The 12,165-nt window shown below is 32.8% G+C and overlaps 1 protein-coding gene across 1 annotated transcript; it reads right to left on the reverse strand.

The window, feature by feature from the left end:
* Positions 1-7,330: 7,330 nt before the first annotated feature.
* On the reverse strand, positions 7,331-10,407 carry LOC131145860 (amino acid transporter AVT1I-like). Its single transcript, XM_058095039.1, has 2 exons — positions 9,817-10,407; positions 7,331-7,846 (listed from the first exon to the last, which is right to left on the reverse strand). The coding sequence occupies exons 1-2, from the start codon at positions 10,405-10,407 to the stop codon at positions 7,331-7,333; spliced, it is 1,107 nt and encodes a 368-aa protein (XP_057951022.1).
* Positions 10,408-12,165: the final 1,758 nt, after the last annotated feature.

Genomic DNA, 12,165 nt, shown 5'->3' on the forward strand with positions numbered 1-12,165 from the left:
AAAGAAAAATATGTGACTATTGCTAAACTTGAGAGGAAACTAGAGGATAGTTCCAAATTGTTTTTAAATTCACCGAGGGCAAACGCAATTTTGAAAAACTACTTTGTGCCCTAGGAAATTCTCTAAGTAGGGATAGTCTAAGTTTTAATGGTATTGAAAATTTTAGACGACCTAATCTTTACTTGGTACATTTCACACGTGAATCAAAATCTCAAGTCCCTCCTAAAGATCCCAAGTGTAGAATGAAATGTTTTAAATGCAAACAAATTGGTCATATTCAATTTGATTGTCCACTTAAAAATAAGCATGCGAAAATTAGAAAAGTATGGGTAGTCAAGGGTAATCCAGTTACTAACTCTCGTGAACCCAACCAAATTTGGGGACCAGCATCAGTTACTTAGTCTATTTTGCAGGTATGTTTGAGATCATCCTCCTCAAATGACAGGTGGAACCTAGATAGCGGGTGATCACAACACATAACCGGCGACAAGGCAAAATTTGCATCAATCATTCCCAAGGATGGAGGGAATGTGACGTTCGGCGACAACGCAAAGTGATGCATCATCGGCGTAGGTAAGGTCAGTAAGCATCCTTCTCTGATTATTGATAATGTTCTATTAGTTGATGGGTTGAAGCATAACTTATTAAGCATAAGTCAGTTGTGTGACAAAGTATATAAGGTATCATTTGAAAATGATAAATGCATAGTTGAAAGTAAAACAGATCATAAAATTCCTTTTACTGCAGATCGCCATAAAAATGTATACACTACTACTTTTGTTAACTTAGCTTCACAACAAGTAACTTATTTTTCTGCAATAAATGAAGCTAGTTGGTTATGACATAGGCGCTTAGGACAAGCTAGCATGGACTTATTTGTCAAAACTAGTAAGAAAAGATTTAGTAAAAGGCTTGCCTAAAACATCATTTATGAAAGATAAAATCTCTGATGCATGTCAAATGGGTAGGCAAACAAAATCAAGTTTTAAGAAAAAAAAAATTTATATCTACCACTAGACCACTTGAAATGCTTCACTTGGATTTGTTTGGTCCTAATTATATGCAAAGTCTTGGTGGTAAATCATATGTTTTTGCCATTGTTGATGACTTTTCTAGGTTCACATGGGTGTTATTTCTCTCACATAAAAATGAATCATGTGAACAGTTTGCTAAGCTTTGCAGGAGAATTCAAAATGAAAAAGGCTATAAGATAACTCATATAAGAAATGATAGGGGCGCTGAATTTAAAAATGAAGGCATAGAAAATTATTGTGACCTAGAGGGCATATCACAAAAATTTTTTGCACCTAGGACCCCTAAAAAAAATGGCGTGGTAGAAAGAAAGAATAGGTCATTATAAGAAATAGGTAGAACTATACTGAATGAACATAACTTACCTAAATATTTATAGGTCGGGGCCATAAATACTGCTTGTTATGTCATGAATAGGGTGTTGATTAGACTGTCACTTAATAAAACCCTTTATGAATTGGGGAACAACCATAAACCTAATATTTCCTTTTTTCATGTTTTTGGTTGTAAATTCTTTGTGCTTAGGGATAATGAACATCTAGGGAAATTTGATTCTAAATCTGATGAAGGCATTTTTCTAGGTTATGCTCTTAACAGTGAAGCATATAGGGTTTTCAATAAAAGAACATTGACTGTCATTAAATCTATCCATGTCATGTTTGATAAGTCTAATTCATTTTCTAAGAAAGACGATGAAGACGATATTGATATTAGAAAATGCTTAGACAAATTATCTATTGAAAACAATGCAACTGAAAATTCAGAAGTAAATGAAAAATCATCTGAAGATAATGACAATGAAAATGAAGTTCAGGAGTTGCCTAGAGACTGGAAATTCATTATAAACCATCCTGTAGATTAAATCATAGGTGAACCATCCCGTGGTGTAGCCACAAGATCTTCCTTGAATAACCTAATGAGTCATTCTGCTTTCTTGTCCCAAGAAGAACCTAAAAATATTAAAGAAGCCAAGAGGATGAGTCTTGGATGATGTCCATGCAAGAAAAATGTAATCAATTTGAAAGAAGTAGAGTGTGGACCCTAGTTCCTAGGCCTAATGATCATACAATTATTTGAACTAAATGGGTATATAGAAATTAGAATGATGAGAATAGAGTAGTAATTAGGAATAAGACTAGACTAGTTGCCCAAGGTTATAATTAGGAGAAGGGAATAGATTTTGACGAAATATATGCTCATGTTGCTAGGTTGGAAGCCATTCATATGCTACTTGCTTATGGCACTTTTAAAAACTTTAAATTGTTACAAATGGATGTTAAAAGCACTTTTCTAAATGGCTATATTAATGAGGAAGTATATGTAGAACAATCACCCGATTTTGAAAATCATAAATATCAAGATCATGTTTACCAGTTGTCTAAGGCCTTGTATGGATTGAAACAAGCTCGTAGAGCTTGGTACGAGAGGCTTAGTGATTTTGTGCTAGAAAATGGGTTTACTCGTGGCAAGATTGACACTACACTCTTCATCAAATCAAAAAATGATTATATGCTCCTAGTTCAAATTTATGTTGACGATATCATTTTTGGAACAATTAATGATAAGTTGTGTGGTGAGTTTGCCAAATGCATGCAAAGTGAATTTGAAATGAGCATGATGGGTGAGCTTAGTTTCTTTCTAGGGCTGCAAATTAAACAAGCTGAATATGGAACTTTCATATGCCAATCTAAATATGTCAGCAACTTGCTAAAGAAATTTAATATGGAAGATTGTAAAATTCTTGGTACCCCTATGAGTTCTTCCATTAAACTTTGATAAAGATGAGCAAGGGATCCCTATTGATGTGAAATTGTATTGTGGCATGATTGGGAGTCTTCTATATCTCACTTCTAGTAGGCCTGATATTATGTTTAGTGTGTGCATGTGTGCTAGGTTTCAGGCTGCTCCTAAAGAATCTCATTTAATAGCAGCTAAACGAATCCTTAGGTATCTAGTTGGAACTATAGAGTTAGGATTATGGTACCCTAAGCATACTACCTTTGAGATTGTAAGTTATACTAATTCTGACTTTGTCGGTAGTAAGGTTGATAGAAAGAGTACCAGTGACACTTTTCACTATTTAAGACAATCTCTCGTTTCTTGGTTCTCCAAGAAAAAAAACTCAGTTGCCTTATTCACAGGCGAAGCAGAATATATTGCGGCTGGAAGTTGTTGTACTCAAACTCTTTATACGAAATTGCAACTTGTGAATTTTGGATTGCACTATGACATAGTACCGATTAAATGTGATAATACTGGCGCAATCAACATCTCTAAAAATCTTATCTCACATTTACGAACTAAACACATTGAAATTAGACATCACTTCCTTTGTGATAATGTACAGAAAGGGGTTGTGGCTCTTGAGTTTGTATGCACTAATGAGCAGTGGGCGGACATTTTCACTAAACCACTTTCAAAAGATAGGCTCATATAAATTAGACATGAATTAGGTCTCATGCATAGTAGAGATGCCTTATAGATATTTCATAGTTTGCATAAATTCAGGGGGAGCTTTCAGATATTTTTAAAGTCTAACAACTAATATAACTGTTGATATCTTTTATTGGCTTGAACTTTAGGAAATTGATTATGTTTTGCAATGCATAGTTCTCATATCTACTACATGATGATGATTGCACTTATGTTTTATATATTGATCATACTGGAATTGTTTGTGTTGCCTAGTTGTGGATAAACTGTTAGGTCTTAAAAACTCAAAACATGTAATTTTTATACGGAAATTTTTTGGGAAATGTCTTATTTTTAAATGACATGCTGCCAAAATTTTCAAAATTCCCAAACTTCTCATGTATACAAATGATTCTTACCTAATTCCTAAGGCTATTAGTTTCATGGCCCTTTTTGCTGTTGCCAAAAGGGAGAGATGGATAAGAGAGTAAAAATTTGGTTAACTTGAAAATTGGATTAAATTGAACTTAAATGGAAAATTATTTAAAGTTTTACTTAATGGTTTTATAATGCACATTATTAGGGGGAGCCTTATAAGGCTATGCACATTTTTTGCATGATGTATTTGTCTTCATCAAAAAAGGGGGAGAATGTTGACCTTATAGGTCACACCCGGTTTTGATAATGACAAATACTTAGGTATTTGATGGTTTTCAAGTGTTGGCAGGCTTAGATGAGCATCTCAAGAAATGACACTTGAAGTGAGACATGAAGACCCTGAAAGTTTTAATTCATATTGTAAATTCAATTAATGTAATATGAGTTTGTAATAGTAACTAGGGATATGGTTCGCATTAATTACTTGCATATCATGCATATAGGATATGTGGTAAGCTCAGTAAGACCCTAGTATGACTCTAGGTCCCAACACTCATGCACATATATCATACAAAATACAGAACTGTTAAAAATGCACTAAATTGAATATTATAGGGAATTTAAGAGAGCTCGAGTGATTGAACCCCAGAAGTTCAAAACTCCTCAGGCATCTGAACTGTTGAGAAGTCAACAATTGACTTAGGCTCGTGGGTAACCGAACAAATTTGTGCATACCTTCCACGAGCGCTTGAACCACCTGAAAAGGACATTTCACCAACTCGGGCTACCGAGTGATTTAGTTCAAATTAAGCCCTGGGCAACCGAACAAATGAGTTCGGGCTACTAAACCTATGATCGGGCACCCAAAAATCCAAAGAAATGTTTCTGACTTTGATTTGGGCCACCGAACTAAAACTCGGGCTACCGAACTAATTTATAGACCTTTTATTATTGTGTCTGTTCGAGCGACCGAACGATGGTTCAGCTACCCAAACCTCACCGGGTTAAAAATATTTTAACTGTGGTAAATACAGGTTATTTTGTATTAATTACATTTAAACATTTTGGAACTTTTCTAGGAATTCCCAACAAGTATCAAACAGTTATAATTTTTACCTTGCCTTTAAATATAGGCTCATTTGTGAGGATTAGTAATTAATTAGAAATTTCATTAGCCAAAAATCCTCCCTTTTAAAAATACTCTTTTTGTCCAAATACTCTCAAATTTCCATTCCATTGATACATTTTGAGATTGTGAAAACATATTTAGTGTGCTTGTGATTGTTAGATTTTTCTAAAAACTAATATTTTCTTGTTTCATTGTGATATTATTTTTAGGGCGTTTGGCTTATTTTTATCCCACTGATTTCACATGATAAATCATTGTTGGCATAGACTAGCAAGCTTTGGGGTCTTTGCATAATTGTTACAAGACTTCCATAGCTTTGATTTTTGTTGTGCAAAAATATTTTCAACAAGCAAAAATATTTTCAAAGTATTAGTGTGCTTATTTAATTAAAGAAAATCTTCTTGAACTAGTTTGAATATCTAATTGATATCTTTGGAATATTGACTTTCTATTGAAACGTGTTTTGCTTAAATTCCAAGATATTGCTTATATTTAACACTCTTAAGCATTTCATTGATAATACCATATTGAGTGCTGTTAGCACAACTATTTGCATCACTGAGCTTACACTATATCCATATTATTGATGCGTATGTGATTGCTCATATTGGGTACATATCTTCTTTACATCAAAGCATAATCACTATACCAGTTGATTGAGAAAATACTATTGTATTCCAGTCGTTGCCTGAGGGGGCGGTAATCTAGTCCGATAAGGGTTGTGTGTAAAGCTTGAGGTCAGCCCTATGCTAATTGACTTGATTGTTTAGGTGCCGCTCCACCCGTTTAAGTGAGCATTATAGTGGTAATCCTTGTGCTTGTTAGCCAAGGCAGGGACGTAGGCAATTTGCCGAACCTCAACAACACTTCTGGGTGTCACTTCTTTTTACTACTTTCTGGTGCATGCTTAGTTGATTAAATTGCGCTATTTAATTTCTGCTACATAATGCAATTCATTTATTTTACTTGCACTAAATTGACTTTAGGGTTGTGAAAATACTGCTGTTAGGATACTAACCTGGGGCATTAATTTTAAAAATACTATTTCACCCCCCCTTTTGGGATCACGGTAAAGCTAATATGTTGATTATTTATATTGATTTGTTTTATATGCACTAGATTGATCTTAAGCTTGTGTAATATTTCTGTTAGTGGATTGAGCTAAGGAACACATTTTTAAAATACCAATTCTCTCCCCCTCTTGGGATTACAGTAAAGCTAACAAATATTTAGAGATGTCGTCAATTTACAAATGGGATTAATATTGAAAAGCATCTTAGACACACTCCCCAAATGACATTAATGTCACCCAATCATCAACTGATAAACGTAAGCACCAAGCAAGACTACTAATTGCCTATGTACAAAATCCGTGACATTAGGGTTTATCGGGATCCTTAATTTTGGAAACATATCAATTTTATTAGGATTAATGTCTACAAACATCTTGAGTTCATGATTTTAATTAGTGTTTAAAATTTTCATAAATTAATTATTTATGTTATTGATAACCATAGATTTCATTAAGGCTAGGGTTGACTTGTGATTATTTGAAGTAACTTAGATGAGGATTTTGTATAGCCTTTCAAAACATCACACCAACTAGCCCAATGCTAGCACAAATGGCCTGGTGCCATTCCCTCTCTCTCTCTCTCTCTCTCTCTCTCTCTCTCTCTCTCTCACACACACACACACACACACACACACACACACACACACTTATTATCTTCTATTGTTGTTATATTCCTATCTACCTTTGTTTTACCAATTCTAATCCAAGTTTGTTTCCCCCCCCCCCCCCCTCTTTTCTCCCTTATTCTATGAACTTGTATGACTTATGTGATTCTCTTCCTATAACTTCCTATTCCACAGGGGTTGTCCTTATGCAAAATAAGGCATTTATTACTTCTCCTCCTATATGGCTGGCATAATGATTCTATTTCCATCCATTCACCATCTACATAATCAATTATATCCTTACCACATTTTAAAAAGTGTTAGGCACTTGAAGTTCTCAAACATACTGTAACTATGTTGAAGACCACCCTTGTCATAAAAAAGAAAAAGAAAAAGAAAATATGTATATGCATGTGTCAATAGCCAATTTTTTTTTCTATGAACAAATTAATTCCTTTATCTTCTTCTTTATTTTGTAATATTCAAAATTTAAAAGATTTAAATTTAAAATTTTAATTTAATTTCCTAAAATTAGTGAGGAATAATTACTTTGAGAACAATCATCGAGAAACTATAAAATGTTTGTATATGAGCAACGTGCATATGAAACATAAAGAAAGATTACATTTAATTTATTATTCTTCTTGACATACGCATTAGTTGGGCATGCAAAACACGTACATAAACAAAATATTTGACTTCTCAAAGTTGTTTTACTATCTCCCTCAAAGACGAATACGTGCCCATAAAACCAACTGAGATAGCCATGACAAAAATGGCCAAAATAATGACTAGGTCAAAGCTCCAGTGTTTGTACGCTTCAAAAATCTTTAGGTAGCATGCACATGGGATCAAAATTGAAACGGCTACATTCAAAAAGGCTCCAATGAGTGCCATTAGGTACCCAAAAAAAGGAAAAATTATGCCTAAAACCACCGTGCTGATCACTAATATAGTCCTCAAAAGAATGCAAACTGGCCTAATGTTCCAAGAGTTGGGTAAATGTTTTTCAATAGCATGTGGAATAGGAGATATAATTAGTGCATATTTAGCTATTGGACCCACAAGCGTTGTGTATATTGCGATCTTGGAGCCGATTTTACTTGTAGGTAAATTCAATGTAATTTGAGATAGTGCATCCTCGCCAAACATCAAGTAGCCAATTGTTGCCATGATCATGTAACTGAGAGTAGTAAGGCCAAAGCTAACAAACATAACCTGCAACAAGCAACATTCCAAGTTTTTTCACCATGAGTTATTGTAAATTGGTTGTCACATATATGCTCTTCCACACTTAATTACTATAAATTGCTTGGTAGAATATGGTCTAGTTATTATTATTATTTATTTTTTGTGTTGTACGTATATGATATTTTAAATCATGCAAAATGGAAACCAAAGAAAAAAAATTATATTTATGAACTTGTGAGTTATTTATAAAACATTCATATTATTTTATACTTACGAATGCACATTACTAGGCAAAAAAAAAAATTAAGACTAAAGTGAGAAAATTTTCTTCTACATATGTGTAGCCACACATGATGTATGTGTAGTATATCTTTATTTATTTTTTAAAAAATTAATTAGATTTTAATTTTTTAGTTTTAATTCTTAAAAATTTTAATTAAATTAAAATTTCCTCTATGTTGACATTTTATGTTGTAGAATGTGTTATATGTATTTATAAATTTGTTATGAGACAACTATAAATATTTGTATGACAAGTATACATTAGTATATCTTTGTTATAGGACACTTAGAATATATAGTTTTTATATGGTCATTATTTTTCATATTATTTTTCATTTAATTAGTGCTTTTACATGGATACTTTAAGAAACTAAAATGTGGACATCCAAAGGAGAAACTTCATATATCAGTAGATGAATATCTTGAATTGGACTCACTATTTAATTAGTAAGAGTATCATAGAATATAGAAAAGAGAATACCAAAGTGACAAAATCCCTTTAATGTACATATATATATGAAATGGAACTTGAGACATCCTAAAGTTCAAGACATTCATGTTGGATGTCTCAAACTTGAATCTTAAAAGAGTTGAAAAGGAGTATGAGATAGGAGATGACTATCTCCTATTGTATAGCTAAAGTCCAAATTCATCCCCCAATGCACTAGAAAAAAAAATTAATTTTGTAGGGTTTTTCCTATTTAAACTCTCAAATTTGTTACCAAACATTTATAAGCAAAGTAGGTATTGGGAAGCTAGACTTGGAAAACAAAGCAAATATCACCACCTTCGCTTTAATGATAACAAAAGGGAGAGGGGGCAGAAGAAGAAAAAAGACATATACATACTACAATATTCAATTCGAAGATTTTTAGGGAATTTTGATTTCTCACTATAGTATACCTCTGACATGTTATTATAATATTCAATTTAATTGATTATTCTACTTTAGTAATATTTAGAGCATTATTTCTTTCTCATTATAATTATTATTATTATTATTATTATTATTATTATGGCCTATTGAGTGGTGTATGAATTTAAGAGAGCTCATCCATCAATCCAAACATCTTTTTGCCCCTTTTAAAGTTTAAACCTAAAACCTCCATTATATAAATTATATGTTTTAACCATTGTTTGTGTATATATATCGTGTGCCATGTGCTTATTTTGACATAACTTTATTACAAGTTGATTTACTTAAAATAAAGTGTTAGAGATTAGGAAAAAAGAAAAAAAGAAAAAAAAGAAACACAGGCATTGAAATAATGGTAGAAGACGTATACAGCCCATCCCATGCTCCTACTTGAACTCTCACATTCTATTCTAATAGTTAATTTAGTTTATGTGACAATATACTGATAATTGATCATATAATTAAGTTGCAGTACAAAATTTAGACATTTTATTTTATTTTATTTTTTTACTTTCGTTGAAAAAAATTAAAATTTTATATTTCTACTTTACAATGAAAAATATGTACCTTTTATAGCAGTTAAATTGGTGTTTCATTAACTATATATTTGATAGGTAGGAATCTAAAAATTAATTTTGTGACATGATTTTTTTATGCTTTTCATTTGATTTCTAATTCCATTTCTTTCCTACCTATATGTGATTCAGGGAGATGTCCCTACACACTACATGGGTCAAGAATTAATTTAGACACCACTAACTCTAGTGTTAATTTTGGGATCTACTTTTTAATAAATTACCTCAGAGAACCGAGTTTTATCCTTCATAGAGGAGTATATGGTGGGAAACACCTCATGACCGCCATACGAGAAGACATATAAGCTGAGAGCCGTGGGAATTCCGCCCAAACGAAATAGCTCTCCTTTGGCAGAAAACCCCACACCATCAACTGCACCAACCCATAATATGGAGCTTATAATAACAACAATTGCCACATTCCCACCTGCAGAGATGAAGGAAAGCATGCTCAGATCTTTCAGCCACATGGTGGGCAAGATTGCCAGCCCTGCAAGTACTGTGGAAAGTTGTCTTCCTCTAATGTGATGTTCTCCCAATTTGAACCCTACATTCGGGAACAACTTGTGCAGGTTGTCACTTTCTGATAACAAGAACCCTGTCGATGCCAAATAGGCCGTTGAATACATAAAAATTGATATGATAATTCGTCCTTTACGGCCAAATGCATGCCAGCCGACGTCAGGATAGGTTTTAATCGATGAGTCCGAGTCCATGCACCGTTGGAGCAGCAAGGCTGTGTAGCATGTTATGATAGCGACGCCAAGGAGAAGAACAACAGTTATCCACCCACCTTGTGCCAGTGTATACGGCATTGTTAGTATTCCAATTCCTGGAAGTGGCCAAAGTTAATGTGTAGCATTAGATATATGCAAATAATCAGCAGAGAAGTTTGGAAAGAAAAAATAAATTAAAAGGTGCGCAGCAGAGCCGTAGAGGTGGAGAGCAACCACACAAGGCATTGAATCCATTGAGGCAGGTTTTGAGGAAGGTGGTTCCTTTACTTGCAGAGGTTGAATGGGGCAGTTGTTCTTCCATGTCTACCTTGATCTCCTTCGTGTCAGTAAATAGTAATAGAAAACTCAATTAGAGGGAGAAAAAAAATAAAAAGTGATGAAAACTGTTTCAAGACAACGTACGTACCTCGGATGCATGGAACAGTTGAGACGGCAGGCGCTGCTTATGGCCAAGGCAGTGCAGTTCCTTGTTCCTTTATATAGAGTGAGCAACTACAGCCTCTCTCTCCCTCGCTATCTCTCTCATACTTTCTATTGTCAATTATTTAAACACGTAAGTCAAATAATAGTCGAATCTTAGAGTTGAAAATAACTATAGTTATGCTAGCTTAGGCTTCTTGTACTAAATCTCCCATTTTCATAAAACCTATAACAATTAAAAGCCATGATGAGAAACTTCACTTAATTTTTGTTACACTGAAATTAATTGAATGGGTTGGAATTTGGGAGTGTAATAAAATAAAAATTTATATAAAAAACATGTAAAAATATGGGGTCATTAAATGCCTTCGTTATTACACAACAAATAATTATTTTTTATTCATCTGTGTGAATTCTTTTTAAAAAGTTATTTAATTCCTTATTTTTGTTTATTTTTATAATTTATTTTATTTGTCGGTTATCAGGCGATGAAATTAAACCAAATTGACACTTTTAGTGGTAGTTGGTTTCATAGAATATTATTTTTTTTGTCCTATTTTACCATTAGTGCATAAAATTTGATATCATATATATATAAAAGAAAAAGTAAAAAAAAATATATATATATTTTTATATTTACATAGCATTACAAGTGTAATTATTTTTATAGATTAGTTATAGGGTATGCACTAGCTAGTACTTTTTTTTTTTTTTTTCCATGTGCTATTTCATGTAAGTAATAGTCTTGTATGAAAAAGATAAAAAGTGAACAATAAAGTGAACAAATTTTCCCTATATAAGCTTATATATAGACTACATAACATGGTGAAGAACCCTAGTAAATCAATTAAATTATGCTTAAAGGGTATAAACATGTTCTAACAAGTAAGCGTAATTGGGTTTTTAAAATTTTTTTTTAATTTTTTTTTCAAATTCACAACCTTTTGTAAGCTTAACAAACACACAAGAATGATTTGATTTTTAATGCTTAATTAAACCAACCACAATCCACACTTAATATCAACACAAACCAAATACTTTCAACAATGACAATCAGTCAACCAATCAACCAATTAATCAAACACAAGATACTTAACCAACACAAAAGTTGTAGCAGCACTTCCTTGATTCTGTGTTTGCAAAACTTAGCATAGAGTTCTATTATAGCCCATATTTATGGATCTTATGCACTTCATTTTAACCATGGTTTCCGCAAATGATTGATCAACGTACTCCATTTAAGGTTTCTGCAAAAGATCAATCAACGTACTTCCTTAAATTAAAAGTTTTCTCAATCTCAATTGTCTCAGCTTCTTGCACTCAAATACACAACCACACATATATTTCTGAACTTGAGAATAAAATCAATAAAATATCTCAAGACAAAGAAAAACTACAAGAAAAGGGTAAAAGCAT

This window comes from Malania oleifera, chromosome 13 (genome assembly GCF_029873635.1).
Source record: "Malania oleifera isolate guangnan ecotype guangnan chromosome 13, ASM2987363v1, whole genome shotgun sequence".
Lineage (NCBI taxonomy): Eukaryota > Viridiplantae > Streptophyta > Magnoliopsida > Santalales > Ximeniaceae > Malania > Malania oleifera.

Bases quoted from the DNA above. Each gene is read 5' to 3' on its own strand.
- LOC131145860 (XM_058095039.1), bottom strand. From the start codon at position 10,407: ATGCCGTATACACTGGCACAAGGTGGGTGGATAACTGTTGTTCTTCTC. The intron at 7,847-9,816 runs GTAATTTATTAA...TGCTTGTTGCAG, and splicing joins ATAAAACTCGGTTCTCTGAG to GTTATGTTTGTTAGCTTTGG.